At 36.3% G+C, this 21,199-nt stretch overlaps 1 protein-coding gene across 2 annotated transcripts in view; it reads right to left on the bottom strand.

Annotated features, from left to right (window-relative positions):
- PDCD6IP (programmed cell death 6 interacting protein) overlaps positions 1–21,199 on the bottom strand; it is a 51,420-nt gene that overhangs the window by 13,267 nt on the left and 16,954 nt on the right. Inside the window, exons 7-16 of one of the 2 annotated variants that reach the window (XM_026718709.2) lie at positions 17,342–17,473; positions 12,950–13,172; positions 11,337–11,460; positions 9,412–9,589; positions 8,923–9,034; positions 7,198–7,367; positions 5,466–5,714; positions 5,160–5,294; positions 2,744–2,838; positions 1,525–1,660 (exon numbers count right to left, since the gene is read on the bottom strand). In XM_026718709.2, coding sequence (XP_026574494.1) covers positions 1,525–1,660; positions 2,744–2,838; positions 5,160–5,294; positions 5,466–5,714; positions 7,198–7,367; positions 8,923–9,034; positions 9,412–9,589; positions 11,337–11,460; positions 12,950–13,172; positions 17,342–17,473 — 1,554 coding nt within the window. The remainder of the gene's footprint in view (positions 1–1,524; positions 1,661–2,743; positions 2,839–5,159; positions 5,295–5,465; positions 5,715–7,197; positions 7,368–8,922; positions 9,035–9,411; positions 9,590–11,336; positions 11,461–12,949; positions 13,173–17,341; positions 17,474–21,199) is intronic. The other variant, XM_026718711.2, reaches the window with a different exon arrangement.

Below are 21,199 nucleotides of genomic sequence, written 5' to 3'. Positions count from 1 at the left end.
ATAAAATTTATTTCCAACGATCAGCTTTTCTTAATTCCTCTTCAAGTTTTCCCAGATTCAACAAATAATCTAATGTCCATGAATTGAAGTTTATGCCAAAAACACCAAACAATCCCAAGTTAATTTCTTCCTGCTTCTTTCTTTGTTTTAATATTCAGTATTCCACTTCCATTTTCCAGGGTCTCTATTTTGTTGTTAACAAGGTCTTACTTACTTTGTATCAAAATCAGCTTTTGTAGGAGCCAGGTTATAGAAACTCTTAATTTCTTTTATCACTAGATGGCACTCTCTATTATATCCAAATTCCATCCTTTTTCCCCTTTCTCTTTTTCTCTTTATTTAGAGCTTTAGAAATTCAAAGTTCCAATAAGTCCAAATATACAAATACTATTTTTTATTTTTTTCTTTGACACATTCAAGTTCAGCTTTAGTTATGCCTGTTTGATGCCAAGATCATATATTTATCCAATTTAAACAAATATCTGCTTCTGGCTTCTTCCTTTCAGGTTTCAAAGTCACTGTCAGCTGTCAAACTTTTTTTCTTCGCTTTCTCTGGCTGCCACTTTAATTGTCTCTCATAAAAATTTTAATTCTGGGGTACCTTATATTTAAATGTTGTGCCTGTTTAGCTCGGTTTTCAAGCTGTCCTCTTCTTCACTGCTCCTATACAATCTTATCCAGGTTAGTTCTTCCGCTTCAGGGTGGCCATATTAACTTCGGAGGGGAATAAAATGTCTAGCCAGGGAATGGAAATGCAGCTCCTCTCTATCCAGCTCGCGGTCTCCCCCCTCTTCACCACCCCTACAGGATGGTTCTGGCCCCAAATGCAGGTGATCGGGGCCCTCTGACGGGAGAGCACGGATCGAAGCCACAGACGATCACGGTCTCCGATCTGTCAACGAGGAAGATGTCACCGGAAGACCAGAAGCCTTTCTTAAATTACTTATTTAAATCAAGGATGATCTTTCATCTTTCTTATCTAACTAGTAAATTTGACAAAATATATTTATGAGAGCAATTCATAGCATCACAAACTAGATTATATTCTAAATTGCAAATACAGTAGCTTTAATCTCCAAATGATACATAATATTCACAATCACTATCAAGCTGTGGATATAAGGCAATATTAGGGTTAAACACTTCATTGTTCCTGTGTCCTATCAATCATCCCTTCTCTTTTGCTTCGTCAACCGCTACCATCACCACAGAACCATAGAACAATTCTATGTAGTCTAGAATTTTGTTAGAAAAACCAAATCTCAAATCTCAAAATTATCAATTATCAAGAAAAGTAGAATAGTTTTCAAATGCTATTTAGATTAGAGAAACATAATACTATCTTTCTTTCTCTTTTTCTCTCTCTCTCTCATCTATTTGGGCTATGAATAGATTCTTTTTCATCCGTGCTTTGCATTGCTTTTTAAAATATAGTATTCAGTATACAAGGTTGCTCTTCCAATTTACTGAATTGACTGAAACAGAGGAAGTACAAAACAACAACTTTACTGTTGATTTACTTACCACATTGGTTCGGGGAGCTGGAGTTGGAGTAGAGGATGCAGAGGGCTTGTTTCCCCCAGAGGGAACAGTTTGATATGCAGGCACAGAAGGAAAAGAAGGAGCACTGGGTTCTCTGGCAATAGTCTGCTGCAAATCTCTTAAAAGAAACACATTAATAAAAATGAAAGGTGAACATGCAGAATTAGAACTTTAGCTTACTGTAGATCACTCGGGATATATTTTATATCGAGATCTTGGTTTTAGTGTCCGAGAGGGAAAACTACAAATTAATATTCACTCCAAGTCAAGTCCTAATTAAATTCACCTTCATCTAGCCAGAGCCTGACATAATTAGATTTAGGGTCTCACAGAAAAGTGTTTTTCTTGGATGAAAAGGAATTTAAGAAATACAAAAATAGAACTTTTTAAAGGAATCTTAATAATTCTATAAAAACAATATTAAAGCAATACTCCAGATTTAAAATATTAGGTCTTGTTTCAAGCACTGCTTTTGCACCTACAAAAGATTTTCAGTTTATGTTCCCCAACTCTCAAGATGGAATATAGTATGTTTATAAGCATAAATAGCAGGCACAGTAGAGGGAATGCAGAAAATGAGAACTAGGCTTCTCAATCTATATTCATAAAATCTGATGGCTAACAGTATATATTTTAGTAACCGCAGTATGTGATAAATATAAGCAAACTAGTAAGTCACAAAATATGGAGGAAATTCGGTTAAAAAATAATGTAATGGTAACATTAATGTGTAACTATTTGAAGACCAGTGATGGGAAAGTTGTGACCCTCCAACTGTTTGAGGTTTAAGAACAAGCAAACATATTCATTGTGTACAAATATCAATGACTAAACAGGGTCACAATTGTCCTCAAGATGTGTCAGACAAAAAAAAAAATACATATAACGTTCAATCAAATTGGATTAATTGGACATTAGTTGCTTTTATCTTAAGGGTAACCAAGCAAATATCTGACTTAACTTAGAAAACATTCTATAATTCTATATATTACAAAACCATAAATAATGATTCTGTAACTAATCAACATCTTGATAATTGTAATACAGAAGTATTTCCTATTATTTTCCAGCTCAGCCATTATTGGCAAATCTATATTATGTGAAGGAACATTCAGTTTAAGCTGTTTTAAATAAAAAGCTTTCTTTCCTTAAAAGCAGTAGCCAGAAGCAAGGTTTTTTTACAGTATTTGTAAAGGCTTACTTCAGAAGTTCATCTCTTTCTGTTTTGCGGGCAAACACAATGTCACTGCATTTGTTTTGGAATTTCAATAGGATTTCAGTCAATTCGTTGTAGAACTGGAAAGGAAAAAACAATGCACATATTCATACACCACATACACACACAATTATTTAATTGAAATATATTGAAGTATGTGTTATATAAAAGTTCTTCGAGATATTACATCCTATCCTGCATGGTATTTTAAATTTAGTCGGTCATGGTAGACAGAAAAAATCATGGTATGTAATCTTTGAAATACTACCCGAAGTAATACTGCTATCTTGGTTATTAAAAGCATTTCTCTACATCAGGAGTGTCAAACTTGATTTCATTGAGGGTTGCATCAGGGTTATATTTGACCTCAGGAGGATGGGGGGGTGGAATGGGGGGGCCAGGGTGAGCATGGCCAGCTTGACATCACTCGTGTTGGGGCATCTGTGTGACCCAAGCGCTCTGTCAGATAAAAAGGGCTCCCGAGCCCCATTTTCGGCTGTGATGGTCTCCTGCCCTCTGCCAGTGAAAATGGAGCTTGGGGGAGATGCACTTGGCCCCTCCAAGCTCTGTTTTTGTTGGCAGAGGGCAACAGGAAGCTGTCACAGTCAAAAGCAGAACCTGGGAGGGCAGCACGCTCCATTTTTACTGGTGGAGGCACTGTGGACTGGTCCTTTGCTGATTCCGGGTAGCCCCGTGGGCCAGATCTAAGCAACCTGCAGGCTTTGAGTTTGATATCCCTGCTCTATATCATTCATCATTCATCCATCAATATTATAATTTTAATAGATACTGAACATCATATCTTTTAAAACTATATTATATTCTCATTTATTGTAAAAAGCCCCGGTCATTACAACATGTATGTATGTATGTATGTATGTATGTATGTATGTATGTATGTATGTACTGTGTTTCTCATATAATAAGGCCGGTTCTTTTTTTTTTTTGAGCCCCGAAAAAATGGCTAGGTCGTCTTTTCGGGGGTGACTTAATTCCCCCCCGTTGCATCTTCGGGCGGGTGGGCGGCGACAGCTTGGATGTTGACCTCGGCATTGGTGGGGCACTTCGTATTGGGGTCAACGCAGGCAGCACCATATCTGGGTGTGCAACAAAAGTACTTCCTAACGGAAAGTCCCCCCACCATTCCCCCCCCCATTTCGCATGTTTTAATATAGGCCTTAATTTGGGGGGAGGGGCTTAATTTCATTTCATGCCTATAAAACATGCTGGGACTTCCTATTGGGGGATGCCGTATTGTTGGAGAAACAGGGTATGTATGTATGTATGTATGTATGTATGTATGTATGTATAATGCCAAGGACATGACATGCTAAAATTGCTGAAATGGGATTTCTATTTTCCAGAAAGAAACCTTACAAAAATCAATATTGGATGACAAGATGGTACATGGAATAACAAAAACAGGAAGGTACCATCAGACTACGTATTCCATAAAAGCACAACCATTTTCTAGAATTGGCCCCTAAGATTTGATATTCGCACAAATTGTCTATTCTCTTCTTATATCCTCTAACACAGGGGGCAAACTGAAGGCCAGCCTTCAGTATCCTAATATCCCGCTTCTATATCCTGCACTCGGAGTTCTTAAATCTGATCCACGGGGCTGGCCTGGAAATAGCAAAGGACCGGCCTGCAGTGCCTCTGGCAGCCAAAACGGTGGAAGGGCATTTTGGCCAGCAGAGTGCTGCAGGAGAACTATAATGATGATTCAGCCCTCAAAGAAATCAAATCAAATCAACCTTTATTGTCAGAGTACAACATGTGAACAATGAGATTGGATCTCCCTTCATGCACCCCCCCCAAACACAACTCACAGTGAAGACAAAAAAGAAAAATCTCTAACCCAGTGAGTCCTACTAACAAACAATTGTATTGTACCGTGTGAAATTATTGCACAACATGCTGGCCCCACAAGTCTATCATACTATGTTGACATGAGGTTATTTTCCATTCAGGAGTCTGACAGCCCACGGGTAGAAACTGTTCTTCAGCAGGTTGGTGTGGCTGGGCTATGCTTCTATATCTCCTACCTGATGGTAGGAGAGTGAAAAATCCAGTCTGACAACCCTGCCCTAGCAGGTAGATAGATTTTTTTATTAATCTAAGTATTTTACTAATTTTGCTTACATTTTCCTATTCTTCTTTCGTTCTATTTTGTTCTAATTTCTGCCTGATAAAAGTATGACGCTACAAAATATCCTTTAACATCTAGCAAAATCTGCAATTCAAAACTGGTATTCTTGGAATACATGATCCATATATTCATTCAATCTTTTCCAAGTTCTTTGTTGAACTTACGTTCTATTAAGTTTTTAAAAACCAGAAATAAAACATATCTTTTGAGATGTTATTAGTCTTGTGGACTCTTCTGTTACCATACCTTTGTGCCTTCTTTTAAGTTGGCTGTAAGTTCCACAAAGTTGTCATTAGCTATAGCTAAATTCTTCAGAACTTCTTCCCTTAAATTGGATTCGTTATTTGACTGTTTCATCTTAGAAAATTCCTGATGAGAATTCTAAATGTGAAAAAGGACAAGATATAAGAAACCAATACGATATTACGATATTTTATTCCCTCAACCTGGGACAAGATTCTTGTTGGAATAATAATTTAATATTACTGTCTCAGTAAAAAGCTACATTAGATTATGCCAGATTTTTGTTCTAAAACACTTTTAAATAATTACCTGAATGGTGTTAAGCAGCTCGTCCTGTTTCTTCAGGGTCTCCTGTACTTTATGAGTAAGACCACCATAAAGATTATCCAACTCTGTGACAGAAATGGCTTCTTCATTTAAAGCACCATCCTGTGCGAGTGCTGTTAGGAATTTAGATGTCATGTCAAAGCTTACTGATTTAAGATCATTCTCGAGTTGTTCTCTCTGCTTTTTTACTTCATCCAGACTAGCTAGCAACGATTTTAAGACGTTAACTACCTAATAAAAGAAAATAAATTAGAAATAAAATTAGATGTAGTTTTTCATAGTAATACTTTTATTATATCAATATTGCTTAAGAATAATGACAGCATACTGAACCTAAATACAATTTAAATTAAACCCTTGGAGTTCTTATCTGCATCTTAAATGAAACAAAGATTAAGACTATTGAATTTCAGTAACAGATTTATTCTGTATAAAAATAGATAATTTTATATGAAACATCTGTTGTGCCATCTCTTTCTATTTGGTTAAACAGAATTGTTTTACGCAATTTTTGGAAGTTGTTTAGGTGTTTTTTAGCAACAAGGGAAAATGTAAATGCATAAGCTGTCTAGAATACTTTTGTGAGTATGACGATACACAAGTAGTTGGTTAAATAAATAACTCCTCAAACATGAAAAGCCAACCAGTATATATCATTACCATGAAAATAATACCTAACTATAATCAGAAGCAATTACAGGATGAAAAGAAATTGAGTAAACAGAACCAGTGTGATATATTGTTAGAATTGACAGTTCTAAGTTCAAGTTCCCCCTGTAAGCCTCAAAAGCTTACTGGATGATGGCTTTGGGGCAGTCACTTTCTCTCATACTAGCATATCTCATAATTGTTTTTGTGGGGGCAGGGATGCTAGCATGCAACTCTGAGCCACTGAATAAAAAGCAAGATATAAACCTAATAAAGAACATCTGCATTGGACAGTGTGTGTGTGTGTGTGTGTGTGTGTGTGTGCACACATGCACACGTGTGCATTCCTTTGGATCACTGTTGACTCCTGGTTACATATTACAAAATCATTGAAATGAACCTATAAAAGCAGTATTCCTAAACTGTGATTCTTATATTTAAAATTCATTTTAATAGATTAAACTATTGTAAATCAAACATTGATAATTATGAACCAATCAGAGTACCTAACTATTCATTGTGTGAGGTTAATAATATGTTAAATGTGTGCATGGTTTAGAAACAGAGAAAGGAGCAGCAAGCGGTGAGCCTCCAGAAAGTCTGCACGTTCACCACTTGCCTGCTCCTTTCTCTGTTTCTAAGCCATGCACATATTTAACAAAGGAAACAGATAAGAGGATCCAGACTATTGTCTTTTCTTTGGAGGAGCCAGTATATAGGCATAATAAAAAAGACATTGTTTATGTTACATGGTCCTAGTATCATTAGGGGGAAAGGAAAGCATGGTATCCAATTTGCAAAATGGAATTTCAAAGTGTTTCAAAGTAGCATCATCCCATATTATCAGATGCTACAATTTGGCTGTTACTATATGATTTATATTGCTTTCTTTACTATTCCTACATAATATATAAGGTATATAGCCTATAGCCTTGCTTAAACCAGGATTCTTTTGCATTCTTCTGGCCAAGAATTAGTGTTGCATATGTCTCCAAATGCTTTGATTTCTTATCTAAATTGGTGTTTTCCCACAACAAATGTAATCATTAAAATTTTTCTTTCATACCTCACTCCCTTGTATTGTTTTTGCTGGATTTGCTGATGGAATGGCTGCATTAAGTTCTTGTTCTGATTTACATAACAATGAAATTGTATCTCGATGAGATTGGTACCGTTCCTTAACCTGTTTGTCAGCTTGTACTGCTTTATCCAGTACATTACGGAAATTGGTTCCTTCTACAAAAAAAGCCCAAAGAAAAATCTGCAGCTAAAATATGACATCTTACTAATTAGAAATATAGTGAATTGTTAAGCTCTTATCAACCACACACAACCAAGAAAGCAATATTCTCACAAAGTCTCTTTAGTCAAATAAAAGGAAAAATGGCTGCAGCATCTTAGCAATTGAATTATTTTACTTTATCAATTTATATCTTAACATTTTTTTGATGTCTTTATATTTCTTTCTCTTGACACAAAAATGTTGCTACTATTCACCTGCTAACAGAATAGTTCTGTTCTGGTCCATTAGTCTGAAAATATCCATTCCTGGATTTTGGGAAACTGATTGTGTGAATTGGTTACCAATACTTTATTAAATTAGTAGTTCCATGAATTTGATTGGGCCAAGCTCAGTTGTAGTATATTCTTTTCAGTATTGGAAAACACTTTCATATATTTTTGTGGTTGATTTTAAAAGCTTTATTAAATTATATGTCCGGTGTCATATAGCCTGGATGCCAAACTGTGCTTTCAACTAGCAATTGTTATCAAGACACAAAGTTTCTGTTCAGATGCTTGCTCAAAAATTAAAATTCTACAGTAGAAAAATTGAACTTCCTTCTATCACTTGAACATGCACAAGAATGGTTATTTGAAACCCAAATTTATTTTGAGATATATAATCCAGTTTCTGGGGGTGGGAGGGGGGCGCTTCTATTTTCTAAACTGTATTTTTTTGGTCATGAAAACATTTGAGATAACATAAATAGAACTTGGAACAAACAACTCCACCCTCATTTTTCATCTTAGGATCATAATCCATACCACTTTTGTCACCCTGTTTATAGAAAAACTGGTCAATGGGATATTTTTTAAATAAGCATTTTAAAATTCAAATCCCACAAGAAGTTATTATATCTTTAAAAATATGTGCTTGTTAAAATAAAACAAACATTTGAATAATATTGAGAAAAATTAGAAATCCAACAAAAATTAGAAATCCAACCTAATTAAGGCAAAGATATTTAATTTATTCTGAGTTGATGTTTTGCTCTATTCAAGCCCTGTTTGCACTTGATTTATAAATACTTCCTGGAAATACTAGCATAAAAGTGGACAATATTTTAAATTTTTCTAAAATTGAAATTAATCAACATTAAAATATTGTAATAATCGTTTATTAAAGCAGGTCTTTATTGTCTGTCCTTACATTATGAATACTCAAGTATCAAAATAAATTAATATCTAGCTCTCTGAAATATATGCAAAAGCATTAGTACCATTATATAAACTAATAATTAATCAACATCTTGTACTCCTAATATCTATCATCTGTATGCGGACTCAATGTAATCAATTCAGATTGGAACTGAAACGTATCATCTATTAAATCAAGCCTAATATAAGTTTGCTTCTATTCTCCGACTGTTTCTTTTACTGTGCTCTCTTATCTACCTGCTTCAATGTTGTAACAATATATTTGGGGATAAAAATTATCACAGAAAGATTCATGCCAATTTCTATGTAGTAAGCACCGAGTGCAAAGATCAAATACACAATAATATATTACCTGCCCTCAAAGACTTGTATAAATCATTTGATGATGTTCTTTGCCAACGTTCCTTGAATTTGTTTTTCAACTCATTGTCTGTTGCTTCTTCTTCATCCAATATCCTTAGTGACTTTCATTGTTTTTTTAAAAAAAACAATTAAAATAATTTTAGTTCACATTTTAATGGACTACTGCCAGCATATTGGCTTAAATTATCTACCATTAATAGTTATGACTTAAGCTGGTGACTTAAAGAATTAACTTAAAACCTAAATAATGTATCTAAATTAGATTACCATACTTTGCAATTATATCAGCCAGTTGTTATTTGAACAATATTAGGGTTAATACTTCTTAAACTGATTCCGTCTCCTACTATATAAATATTGTAATTCCCATCAGTTCAATTAGAAACATTTAACTCAACGAAATGTGAAAATTTACCTATTTTACCAAGAAAAAGGCACATGATTTCTTAAAATACCGCAATTATTACTGCAAACATACCTCATCCAGAATCTCTCTATTTCTCTGCAACAATTCAGGAAGATCTTTCATCAACTGATCTATTGCTTCAACGCCTCCCTGTTCAATCACTGACTTAGACTTCTGTAGAATAGATTGAGGAATACTATCCCCAGAAACATCTTCAATAGCAGCAGGAAGATTAAGAGATGCTAGCACTCTAGACGAGATTACAATATTTCAGTTTACCATTTTTCAGTCACTTCACAACAAACATACAACTTAAACAAGTCAATATAGTACTTTATGTTGATTCTAATTTTTACATCACCATAACATTACTAGGCATTTTTACTTTAAGAAAGACTTGTCTTGATTAAGAATATAAGGAATTCAACTATATATGAAATTTCAATTGCATACCAATAAAAAAAAGCCATCGGGAGAGACATTTCTAAAAACTAGAGTTTTATTTTATATTTATTTAGCGTATGGCAAATACATGGACTTATAATAGTTCAAATATTAATGTCCAGTCCACCGAGACATTCAAGTACTTTTATTATTGGGGCTTGAACAGCTATTTACAGAAAGGTTGGCATAGCCATAGAAGAAATGGCTGAGAGGCAGGATGCAAGCTTGGCATTCTGACTGATTTTTTTACTGCTTTTCTGAAGGCATGTGATTTTTCCTTAAATCTGGATTATTACCTTAGGATATCTTGTGAGGTGAGTGAGACCAGCTGGTATCTTTAAGTGGTGCAATAGATCTAATGATTGTTCCTGTGTGTTTTGTCAGTTCACTGAGCACTATGGGGATTCTTCAGTCATCTAGGTCATGATTGTCCCAAAGGTGCTTTTTTCATCAGGGAACTGGACTTCCTTGGTTTCCAGAAAGTCCAGTTGCCTCTTGAAAAAGCACCTTTGGGACAGGAGTCTCTTGTATTGCTTCAGAGTGGCCACGGAACAAGATTGCTCACTGATGATAAGTGGATCCTTCTTCCAATTTGTTTTAGTTTGCTCTCATGATAATATGACATAGTATCATGGCATGAATTGTAGAAAGTTAGCACCCACCCCTCTCCTAGAAGAATGTCAGCACTTAAAAGATAAAGAGATACATAGCTATATTCATAGGCAAAAATTCCCTGCAGCAAGGTCTGAAAAAAGACAGAAGAGGATTAGCCCTCACTCAAGATGTTAATTTGTCTCTTTAGGTCAATATTTTGTAGCCCAAATATGTCCATCCACTTTCTGGGGAGCTTAAATGACCTCTCTGCTAAAGAGTTTCACTTTATGAGCAAAAGTTGGCTGTATTTTAATTATTTTAATTCCTCAATGTGCTCTGGCAACCTGCCTGATTTGTAACTCTGGGTTGCAGATATTGCTGAGGAAAAGGAAGGTATTCAGACAGAATAGCTTTCCATGACAGCTGTGACTCATTGATCTTCAGTGTGTATTCCCCCATTTCTAATCTAATGATTGGTATTTAGGGCAACTTTTTGCAAGCAAAGAAGCTTTTTGTATTTTTCTACAGGTAATTCTTGACTTACAACAATTCATTTAGTAACCATTAAAAGTTACAATGGCTGTGAAAAAAAGTGATTTATGACTGTTTTTCACACTTATGACCATTGCAGCATCCCCATGGTCACAAGAGGCTGGGAGAGGTTAAGTGCTCCTCAACAGGAGTGACATCAAGTTGGCCATGCCCATTCAGTCACATGACCATCCAACCATGCCCACCTAGCCAGTCATTAGGGCAGAGAACCGGTTGTTAACAAATTTGAAACCACCACTGATCCAATGGCCACCAGTCTTATTCCCAATCCAATGCCTGAAATCAAAGTTGTCCTTAATACAGTGTATCAATATTTATTAACTTCAGTATGTCTGTACCACCAAATAATTTTCTATTAATGCAAAATTTCTCTAGAACCTAGCCAGACATCAAAATAATCATCTCACCCATTTGCCAAATTGGTGGCCTCTCTCATCTGCCCTATTGATCTATTAACCAAGTCTGCCTTTCTTTGGTTGTAGACAGCAAGAGCTTGCTGAATTGCCATGGGAACCATCTTCTCAAACAAATCTATAAAGCAAAACAACTACAATTAATAAAATAGATTCATATTCTAGCCCTCATAATTATTTACCTGAAATTACTAGACTGTTTGCTCCCCATTATCTTTACTTTTCCAAAACAAAATCACAAGAACCAACATGTGAACTTGTTAGTAGTTTCTCTTATACCCAAAAACATGAATAAAGAAGTCTGCTCTAGTGAACCACCTCAAGATACTCCCACCTACAATTCTGATATAATTTAAAGATGATGTAATTTTATTTTTACCCTATTAAACATTTGAACTATGGGATTATAGAGTAAAGCCAATGTTTTTTTAATGTGCATTTCTTGAAACCTAAAGTACTTTTAATGTGAATGTCACCAAAGCAATGTCACCAAAGTAATCTACATATTGCAAGCTAGATGTACAACAATGATCTTATCACCAAGAATGCAAACCTTACATACCTGTTTTCAGAAGGCTTGGAGCCTGTTTGATAATATTTCACATTGAGTTTTTTAAACAAAAGGATTACTAAAACTTTGCAGGACAAAGATTATAGATTTCATTTGTATATTGTAACTCTTTGAAGTACATTTAACATATATACTTAAAATCAAATTGGTATTCATTAAGAACATACCAAATGCTTCAAACACTTGTACAGATATCCTGTTTCCCTGAAAATAAGACCTATCCCAAAAATGTGTGTTTTTGCAAGTGTTCTTAACATAAGCCCTACCCCCAAAATAAACCCTACTTAAGAGCCTGCAGTTGGTCGCCCATTCTGTCTGGTTGCTCGCAGTGCCACAGCCATGAGATGAAGCTGGGTGGTGGTGGAGCTACTCCATGCACCCTGCACCATCTTACCTCAGGGCTCCTGTATCAAGGCCATCCATGCCCCGACAACTGCTTCATGGCTGTAGCACCAGCAGCTATGTGCAGCAGGAGCACACTTGGCTGCTGCCTGACTTTTTCTGCTTGCTTGTGGCCACAACAGAGCAGGAAGCTGAGCAGTGTGCTGGTGCTGCGGCTGTGAGGTGAAGCAGGTGTCAGGGTGCTGATGGCCTAGCTTTGGGGGGCCTGAGGTTAGCTGGTGCGGGGTACATTGGGCAGCTCCCGGCTTGTGGTGGCACTAGCACATCGAGCAGCCTCCTGCCCCGCTGTGAACAGGCAGAAGTGGGCCTGCCATACATGAAGGAATAAGATACCCTCCAAAAATAAGGCCTAGTGCTTATTTTGGGGCCCAAAAGAAAATAAGACCCAGTCTTATTTTCAGGGAAACATGAGTAGTTAAAAATTTTAATGACATCAAATAATATACTGGTGAACTGATATGGACAATGAAACCAGCACTCATTGAAAAATACAAGCAAAAGTAAAGCTAATCCCATTCCCACTGGGTTGACATTTAAAATAAAGACAATACAAACAACTTTAAATTTCAAAATCAGAATGAGATTGCTGAAATCATGTGCAATCATATTAGAATGCAGTGATAATCACACTTACCTGTAAATTTCTGACTCAGAGGGATAGTAATGGGAGTTGCTTTCACAAGACTGACTTTTCCTATTGGCTCAAGATCTTTAAGATCAGGAACTCTATCATGATAGATGAAGTCATTATCCTTCTTTGCAGCAGTAAGTGCACGGTTGATTTTGTCAGACAAGTCTTTAACATTTATATATTCATCATAACGAGATGTCACTGTTTTTACAAGATCAGCAGCATGCTAATTTAAAAACAAAATAATCCAAAATTAACAGTTTTGTAATAACTGAATGCAATATTTCTGCATATAGGCCCCAGAAGAACAGCCTTCTCCGTGGAGGCTCCCTCTCTAGAACATCATTCCCCCAGAGATTAGAACATCTAATACTCTTCCAAAAGGCGCTGAAGACCTGGCTCTGCCGGCACGCCTGGAGAACCCAACCCCCAACCAATCAGAACACAGCCAAACCCCTACCAATGAGAACACACCCCCACCCAATCAGAACACAGCCAAGCCCCCACCCAATCAAGTCCCACCCCCACTAGCAGTTAAAAGGAAGAAGCAGCTGCAATCTCACATCACTCTGAGAAGCAAGAGCCAAGACAGAAGCCTGAAGATGATGAATGAGACTTCATCGAAACGTTGCCTAGATACTTGAATCTTACGCGGAGAAAACCCGAACAACCAAAGATCCATATATATATATATATATATATATATATATATATATACACACATACACACACACACACACGCACACAGCACACACACATATACACATAAAGATTTATACAATATATATATATATATATATACACACATACACACACACTAGTTGTTAAATTACAAAGTTGGTATGCATAACGAGTGGTGGCTTTGTACATGAATTGACATTTAGATTTTACTCAGAATTTCCTAGTCTGTTTTATTTTGTTGGATTTTGTTTTGGTTTTCCAAATGCCAGCTATGGTAAATGGCCAAGTACTAAAGAGTTTTTACATATAAGCTTCAAAGTTTTACAACAACAAATTATTTTTATTGTTTAATAATCTATTATTACATGGACATCATATACATTTCACATTGGCAGTAAAATATTCTAACAGAGATTTACCAATTTTAAATGTTCAATTTAAAACTTACCCACTGAATTTAACAGATGGGTAAATTATTCTGCTAAGGCTATACTTCTGTGCCAAACGCCCATAAAACAGAAACAGCAGCTCAAAATTTAGCTTTTTAATATAGGAGAACATTTTTATCTATTATAGCAAGATAAAAATATTAGTTTTTGTAAATATAAATGATAGATACATGGCAAACCCATGGCAGTAAATCATAATGTTCAGTCTAAACATAGATTCAGTATAGTCCAACAACCATCAGAATTATTGAGACTAAAACACTGATCTAGAGTGTTGAGGTAATTCCCCGTTAGGAGAATGAGCGCATACAGGGAGACATAGTGAGAGTATGTTGAATAATACACACACAGCACACAGATACATTGTATAGTAAATGTAGGTTTTTACTTCTCATAAATGTTTAAGCACAGTTCAAGATAAGCAGTCCAAGTCATTCACAGGTAAAGCAGTCAGTGTTCAGTTCAGCGATAATCCAAATATCAAAGTCCAGTATCAAAAAACAGTTCAGTAACATCAAATCCAAGAATAACAGTCAATAGGGAAAAATGGAGGAACGGCAACTCTCTCCAACAGAAGAAACAGAGACTCACATACTCCACTGAGACCAAACAACCCAGGTTTCTGGCTCCATCTTATGGCCGTTTGAGAAACCACACCTAATTACAGTTTTAGCATTTTCTAAAAGACATAGTATTAAAATGTCTATCCTAGTTTATACATTTCCAAGTCAAATAACTGTTAGGTGACTTACATTCCTAACATAGTGCCTGATGGTTCCCAAGTCTACTTACTCCAATTTACCAAGTTATCAGCAGACCTGATTAAGGTACAGATCAAGGCCTGCCTTTTACCAATTACATAGGGTCTTAAAACCTACTTTTGGTCTTAAGCCTGGGGGTTATTTTATTTAGAGAGGAGTTATTTTGTTTAGAAAGCGGCACTGTGCAGTTGCACTATGTGTTTAATGGATGTTTTTAGTCCACACTATTTTTTGTTTTTAATTGTGTTAACTTAGTATCAGAAACCAAACAGCCTAAGAAACCTGTTAGAAAGAAGGGGAGGGGGTGGAAGCTCCCCTGTATCTGATCGTGCCTCCCTGACATGAAAAGGCAGTGTTTGTTGCTGCAACTTCTGCCCAGGTTTGGTTGGAAAGGAAGAGCGGGGGTGGGGAACAGTAAGAAAGCTGGCTTCATCCAAAGAAGTTTTTGTTTCAGGTGGGTATCCTAGCCTTAGAAAGAGAGAGGGAAGGGGGAAGGGGGAAGGAGAGGGAGAGGGAGGGAGGGAGGGAGGGAGGGAGGGAGGGAGAGGGAGGGAGGGAGAGAGAAGACAAGAACAGAACAGAAAAGAAAAAGAAAGAAAAGAAAGAAGGAAGGGAAAGTGAATGAGGGATGGAGGGTTGGTGGGAGAGGGAGAGGAGAGGAAGGAAGGACCACAAACCCTGGCACTAGAGGCAGTTTCAGAGGACACTTTGAAACAGTACAGCAATCCAGGGCTGGAAGGGACTTCGGAGATCATCTAGGCCAACCCCGTGCTCCAGCAGGAGACCTTATATAAATGTTTGTCTATTCAGAAAATCAAAGCCAGAGCAATGTAAATGCCCCAGGCCAAAAAAAAAAAAAAAAGAGGTGCTAGGAAGGATTTTTTTTCCAAACAGCCTCCCTCATTGCATGTAGCTAAGTCTTCCTTAGGAACCTCAATTTGCATATCTTGATATCAAGACATACAGACGAAATGGGAACTTTGAGGGTGGGGAGATAAAACAGTCCCACTTTTCAGATGAAGAAAATGATTAAATAAGCTAATGTTCTGCTCTCTCCCCATCTCACACCTGATCCTGCAGTTGGGCTGCTGCTCCCCACATCGGACAATCTTAGGTACAGACATATGACATCGGTCAAGGCTGGCCATGACAGTCGTAAATCAAGGATTGCCGCAAATTGGAAAACAGTACAGGTAGTCCTCAACTTACAACAGTTCGTATAGTGACCAAAGTTACAATGCTACTGATGACCATTTTTCACACTTATGACCATTGCAGTATCCCAATGGTCACATGATTTACAGTTGGATGTGTATCAACTGACTTGCATTTATGATGGTCGCAGTGTCCTTGGGTCACGTGATCTCCCTTTTGCAACCATCTGACAAGCAAAGTCACTGGGGGAGCCAGCTTCGCTTAAACATTATCTGAGTGACTTAAACACCACTTAACAGTGGTGGCAAGAAAGCTGGTAAAATGGATCCAAGCTCACTGAACATTTGTCTCTCTTAGTAACAGAGATTCAGGGAAGCTAGATTCACTTAGCGACTGTGTGACTGACTTAGCAACCAAATTTTTGGGCTCAATTGTGGTCATAAATCAAAGACTATCTCTGCCTTCCTCTGCATCGCAGCGTTGTCCTAGAGGCCCCAAAATAACACAGATGATATAAAGTCTCCTGCTGGAATGCAGAGAGTTGGCCTAGATGACCTCTGAGGTCCCATCCAGCCCTAGAATGCTGTGCTGTTTCAAAGTGTCCTCTGTAGCTGCGTCTAGTGCCAGGGTTTGTAGTTCTTCCTTCCTCTCCTTTTTCTCTCCCTTTCTCCCACCATTCCTCCATATCTCATTCCCTTTTTTTCTTCTTTCTTCCTTTCTTTCTTTCTCTTTCCTTTTCTTTCTTGTCTCCCTTCTCCCTCTACTTCTTCTCTCTCTTTCTCTTCCCTCTCTCCTTCTAAGGCTAGGATACCCACCCGAAACAAAAACTCCTTTAGATGAAGCCAGCTTACTTACTGCTCCCCCATCCCCGCTTTTCCCTTCCCTACAGTCGCAGCAACAAACACTGCCTGTTCAGTGTCAGGGAGGCACGATCAGGTACAGGGGAGCTTCCACCCCCTCCCTTCTTTCTCCTAACAAGTGGCTGAGGCCATTTGGCTGCAGCACTTCCCCCAAAGCCCCCCAGACCCTGCGATGGATCGCACCATGGCTTCTGGCTGATAGTATTGGCTGGCAGCTAACTATCCCATGTGGCCAAAAGCCCGAGACAAAAGCTGTTTTGTTGAATGGGTTGCATGGGATGAAAGAGCCACAGCCTATTCGTCAGGGCAAACAGCTAGGGGATGGCCAGCTGAGGAGAAAAGCTAGAGGTTAATGCACAGAGATGGGATCCTGGCGGCAAAGCAGGCGCAGCCAAAGGTAGGAGCCTAAAAGTCTTAGACCCATTAAGATTTTTCTTAGTGCAATTATAAAGACTGTATTATTTCTTTCTTATGAAAAATGTTACTCACTTGCAATCTTGCAATTTCTTCACCAAATTTCTTCTGTTGCTTTGCCAGTACAGATTGATGGTACTCTGTATGGGCTTGCATTATGCAGTGTTTTGCAGCCAGAAGAGGGAACACCTCCTGGAAATAAAAATACTGACCAAGGGAAAAGTCCAACCACATAAACCATCACAGACAACATGGGATGCAGGAAGAAAAGGAAGAAGAACATGGCATTAGACACACCCAATTAATGTTTTAGATAAGGCCTGGGAGATGAAAGATACCAACATGCAGGGATTATGTTTAGTGGAATTATGAATATTAATCTGAACAATAAAATTTAGGAAATGTTAATTTGATTTAGAATTTTCCTAAATCATCCCTTTCATCATTCAGGTTAGCTTAGGAACTTAGGAATTCAAATATGCATTAGGAACTAGGACAAGGATACTGTAATTTACACATTACATTTATTAACTCAAGTTACAAAAATTATCTAGACCTTAAATTATAAAAAACTAGTTTATGTAAAACTAGTTTATGTAAATCACCCACTTAATATTCTTGAAAAAAATTAAGAATTCAGTCCAAAGAGAAATAGAGTCACTAAATAAGCTTAAGCACATAACTACATATTAAAGAGTAATATGATGCTTATAGTAAAAATATATAGGAAAATTGTTAATTCACATAGATCAAGAAGAGATTATGTAGAAGTGCCATATAATACTATCTCAACAAAGTTCTGAATTTTTTAAATTACTTTACTTGCAACAACTATCTAAAATGTTATGTTTCTGTTTGCTATTTTATTGAAAATACCTGTCCTTCAAGAACATGAAAGTGAAGTACTTATCATCAGAATATCTTTGTCTTTATTCATATACTATTGCAAAAGATATCACTAGAGAGAAGATATATAAATATAACAAAACTGCCAGCCAATGGTGAGGAAAAAATAGGAGGAACGAATGGGGTTGAGTGTATTTACCACTTTGGTCCATTTGCAAATAATTTATTTTCTTTAAACATGCACATCCATTTCAAACTTGAATTTCTATTGGTATCAATTCTACAATCAATTTAACCCCTAACAGGCTAATTTATTTGTTTATATCCTCTCTTTATCATTTTTACAAATAACTCAATGTTGTGAACATATCCAATACAACTTCCTCTTCCAATTTCCTGACAACAACCCTGTAAGGTGGGTTAGACTGAAAGATAATAACAGGACAAGATTACCCAGCTGGCTTTTATAGCTAAGTTGGCACTTGAACTCATGGTCTCTTCTTTCTAGCCCTGGTGCCTTTAGCCTGGTGCTATAATTCCTACATTTTGCATACTTTTTGTTACTTGAATTAAAGAGTCATGAATTAAGGTTTGGATGGCATGGTTACTTATGGTATGATACTAATTTTAATAATCATTTTGTTAGACATGCCATACTAAGAGTTTGGAATAAATATAAAACAAGACTGTCTACGAAATTGCCTCTTTGAATGTCACCCCAGGAAGTTTTCTTTAGAAAAGAAATGGTGGCAAAGCCAGACTAGACTGGTTGATATATGGTCAAATTTTATCATTCAATTCTGGTGACCCAATATTAAAGCCAAGGGAAGAACTTGAATCAGAAAGTTATGTTTGACTTTGGTTTATTTATCAACAACCTGAAAGAAATATTTAAACTGGATTAAAAGTGCTACGGATTTAACTTCGTTAAAAATGAATTGGAAACTTTACTATGTGGAAACGATGAACATTATTATCACTAAGATCTATAAAATGTTATTGAAATTTAATTTGGAAAATGAACATGTAAAGCATGATGTATAAAGGTATGTCAAATGAATGTTGGAAATGTAAAAGAAGGGACTTTTTATCATCTATGGTAGACATGTGATAAAGCAAAAAAAATGGAGTATGATTCATATTTTAATATAGAAAATGTTGAAAATGAAGATAAAGATGAAACCAGAATTTTTCCTTTTTGGTCAAATGGAAAAAGACCTGGAGAAAAAAATTTGAACTTGGTTACTACTAGTATATATGATGACAGCAGCAAGATTATTGTATGCACAAAAATGGAAGGACACTTTGATTCCTACTATGGACAAATGGTTGCAGAAGTGGATGGAGTTGGCTAAACTGGTAAAATTAATTAAAGATAAGAATGTAAGTACTTTTGTTTCCACATGGAGACTGCTTCTGAACTTTGTGCTTGAAGTGGAAAAGAATGAAACTCTGATTTTGGGTCTTACTGATTAGACTGATAGATCCTTATAGAAATGGCTGGTTTATACTATTAGAAAAAACAAAAAGTTGTGATTTGATGTTAATGCCTTATTTTACTGCAACAGTCAGAGCTCAATGCTTCTTTTTCTTTTTCCTAATCCTTCCTCACTTCTCTTCTCCCTCTTCCTCCCCACTGCTTTCCTATTTACTTTCATATTTTGAATCTTATCTTATAACTCAATAAAAATGTTAAATTGGAAACTTTACCTCCACCCCGTTTTTAATTAACAGTTTTATGTCACTGGAAAAAAAGACTGTGATTGGACCAAGGTTCCCAGTTGGCTTTTATAACTAAGATGGTACTTGAACTCATGGTACATGTTTGATTGCTAAGAAATGTTACACTTTTCATACTTTTGCTGTAAAATAAGATAAGAAATGATTGTGAATCATTACTTAACATATAATAAAATAATAATAAAAAATGTAATAAAAGCAAAATATATTTAAACTGCATAAATATGTCCACAGTTGATCAGCAGTGAAAAACCATATTGCTACATTTATTTCCTGCCTATCTCACCATAAGGCGACTCTATATTGCAATTTACTAACACTTCCCCCCACCAATATATTAATAGTGGGGGGAGGGGGGGAAGTGTTAGTAAATTCCTGATAATATTTTCAACTTAACTTTAAAGCAATGCTGTTTCTAAATATGTCCCAATAGCAAGAAGATCTTCAAGTATACATGTTCTAAGTTCAAACTTGTGCTATTGTTTCTGATAGTCTCTCCTCTCAGAATCTATGCTATTGTGACATAAATGCATACAACAACTTCTAAACCTCCTAATAATTAAGTTTTTAAAAAGTGTTGCCAAATGAAGCACTCTGATAGCTCACTTTAGGCTTTCCAAAATTAAATACAACAGTAAATTGTTTTAACCAAAGTATTATATTATGAAAGAATACAAGAAGTATTATAGAAAGAAATTTTCTTCATTCCACTGCATCTTTTAAGCCCCAAATCAGCCCTGGTGTGTTTCTCAACATACAAAATGATGATGGGATGTAGAAGAGGAATCAATCTCCTGGTCAATGTCCACATAGTATTCTTATCACTTAAAAAACCCATAATTAATTATATCTCAAATTGAATTGAGATATACAAAAATAGCATATATAAATAAGCATACAGTGAAATTTTTATATGCAAACACACATACAGACTCAAGCATTTAAGTAACTCAGGATGTGAATATATATTCTTTAGGAGCTCATTTGGCAGTCTGTTTTCTGCTGTGTTTCTAAAAGTAACAAAATCAAGCAGTGAAATCCTCGTATTAATTTGGGCCAATCCAATATTAGTTTCCTTGTTCATATTCAGGCAAGTTTGAACTAATTAAGAAGTGTGCTAAGTGTGCTTATTTTACTAAAAAAAGAGATAAACAATGTATCTGAGAAGTAGACACAAACATCTCATGTTATATTTAATTACAACATCTACCATATTTTTCGGAGTATAAGATACCTCTGAAGCGTAAGACGCATCTAGCTTTTGGAGAAGAAAACAAGAAAAAGAAATCTGCCTCTGCCTCTGCCTCTGCCTCTGAGCAATTTGCCTCCTTGCAGCAAACAGCCTGA

This window comes from Pseudonaja textilis, chromosome Z (genome assembly GCF_049901715.1).
Source record: "Pseudonaja textilis isolate UNSWEBS1 chromosome Z, rPseTex1.2, whole genome shotgun sequence".
Classification (NCBI taxonomy): domain Eukaryota; kingdom Metazoa; phylum Chordata; class Lepidosauria; order Squamata; family Elapidae; genus Pseudonaja; species Pseudonaja textilis.
The sequence above is the reverse complement of the archived record's forward strand: the minus strand, read 5'-3'. Positions and strand labels throughout refer to the sequence as shown.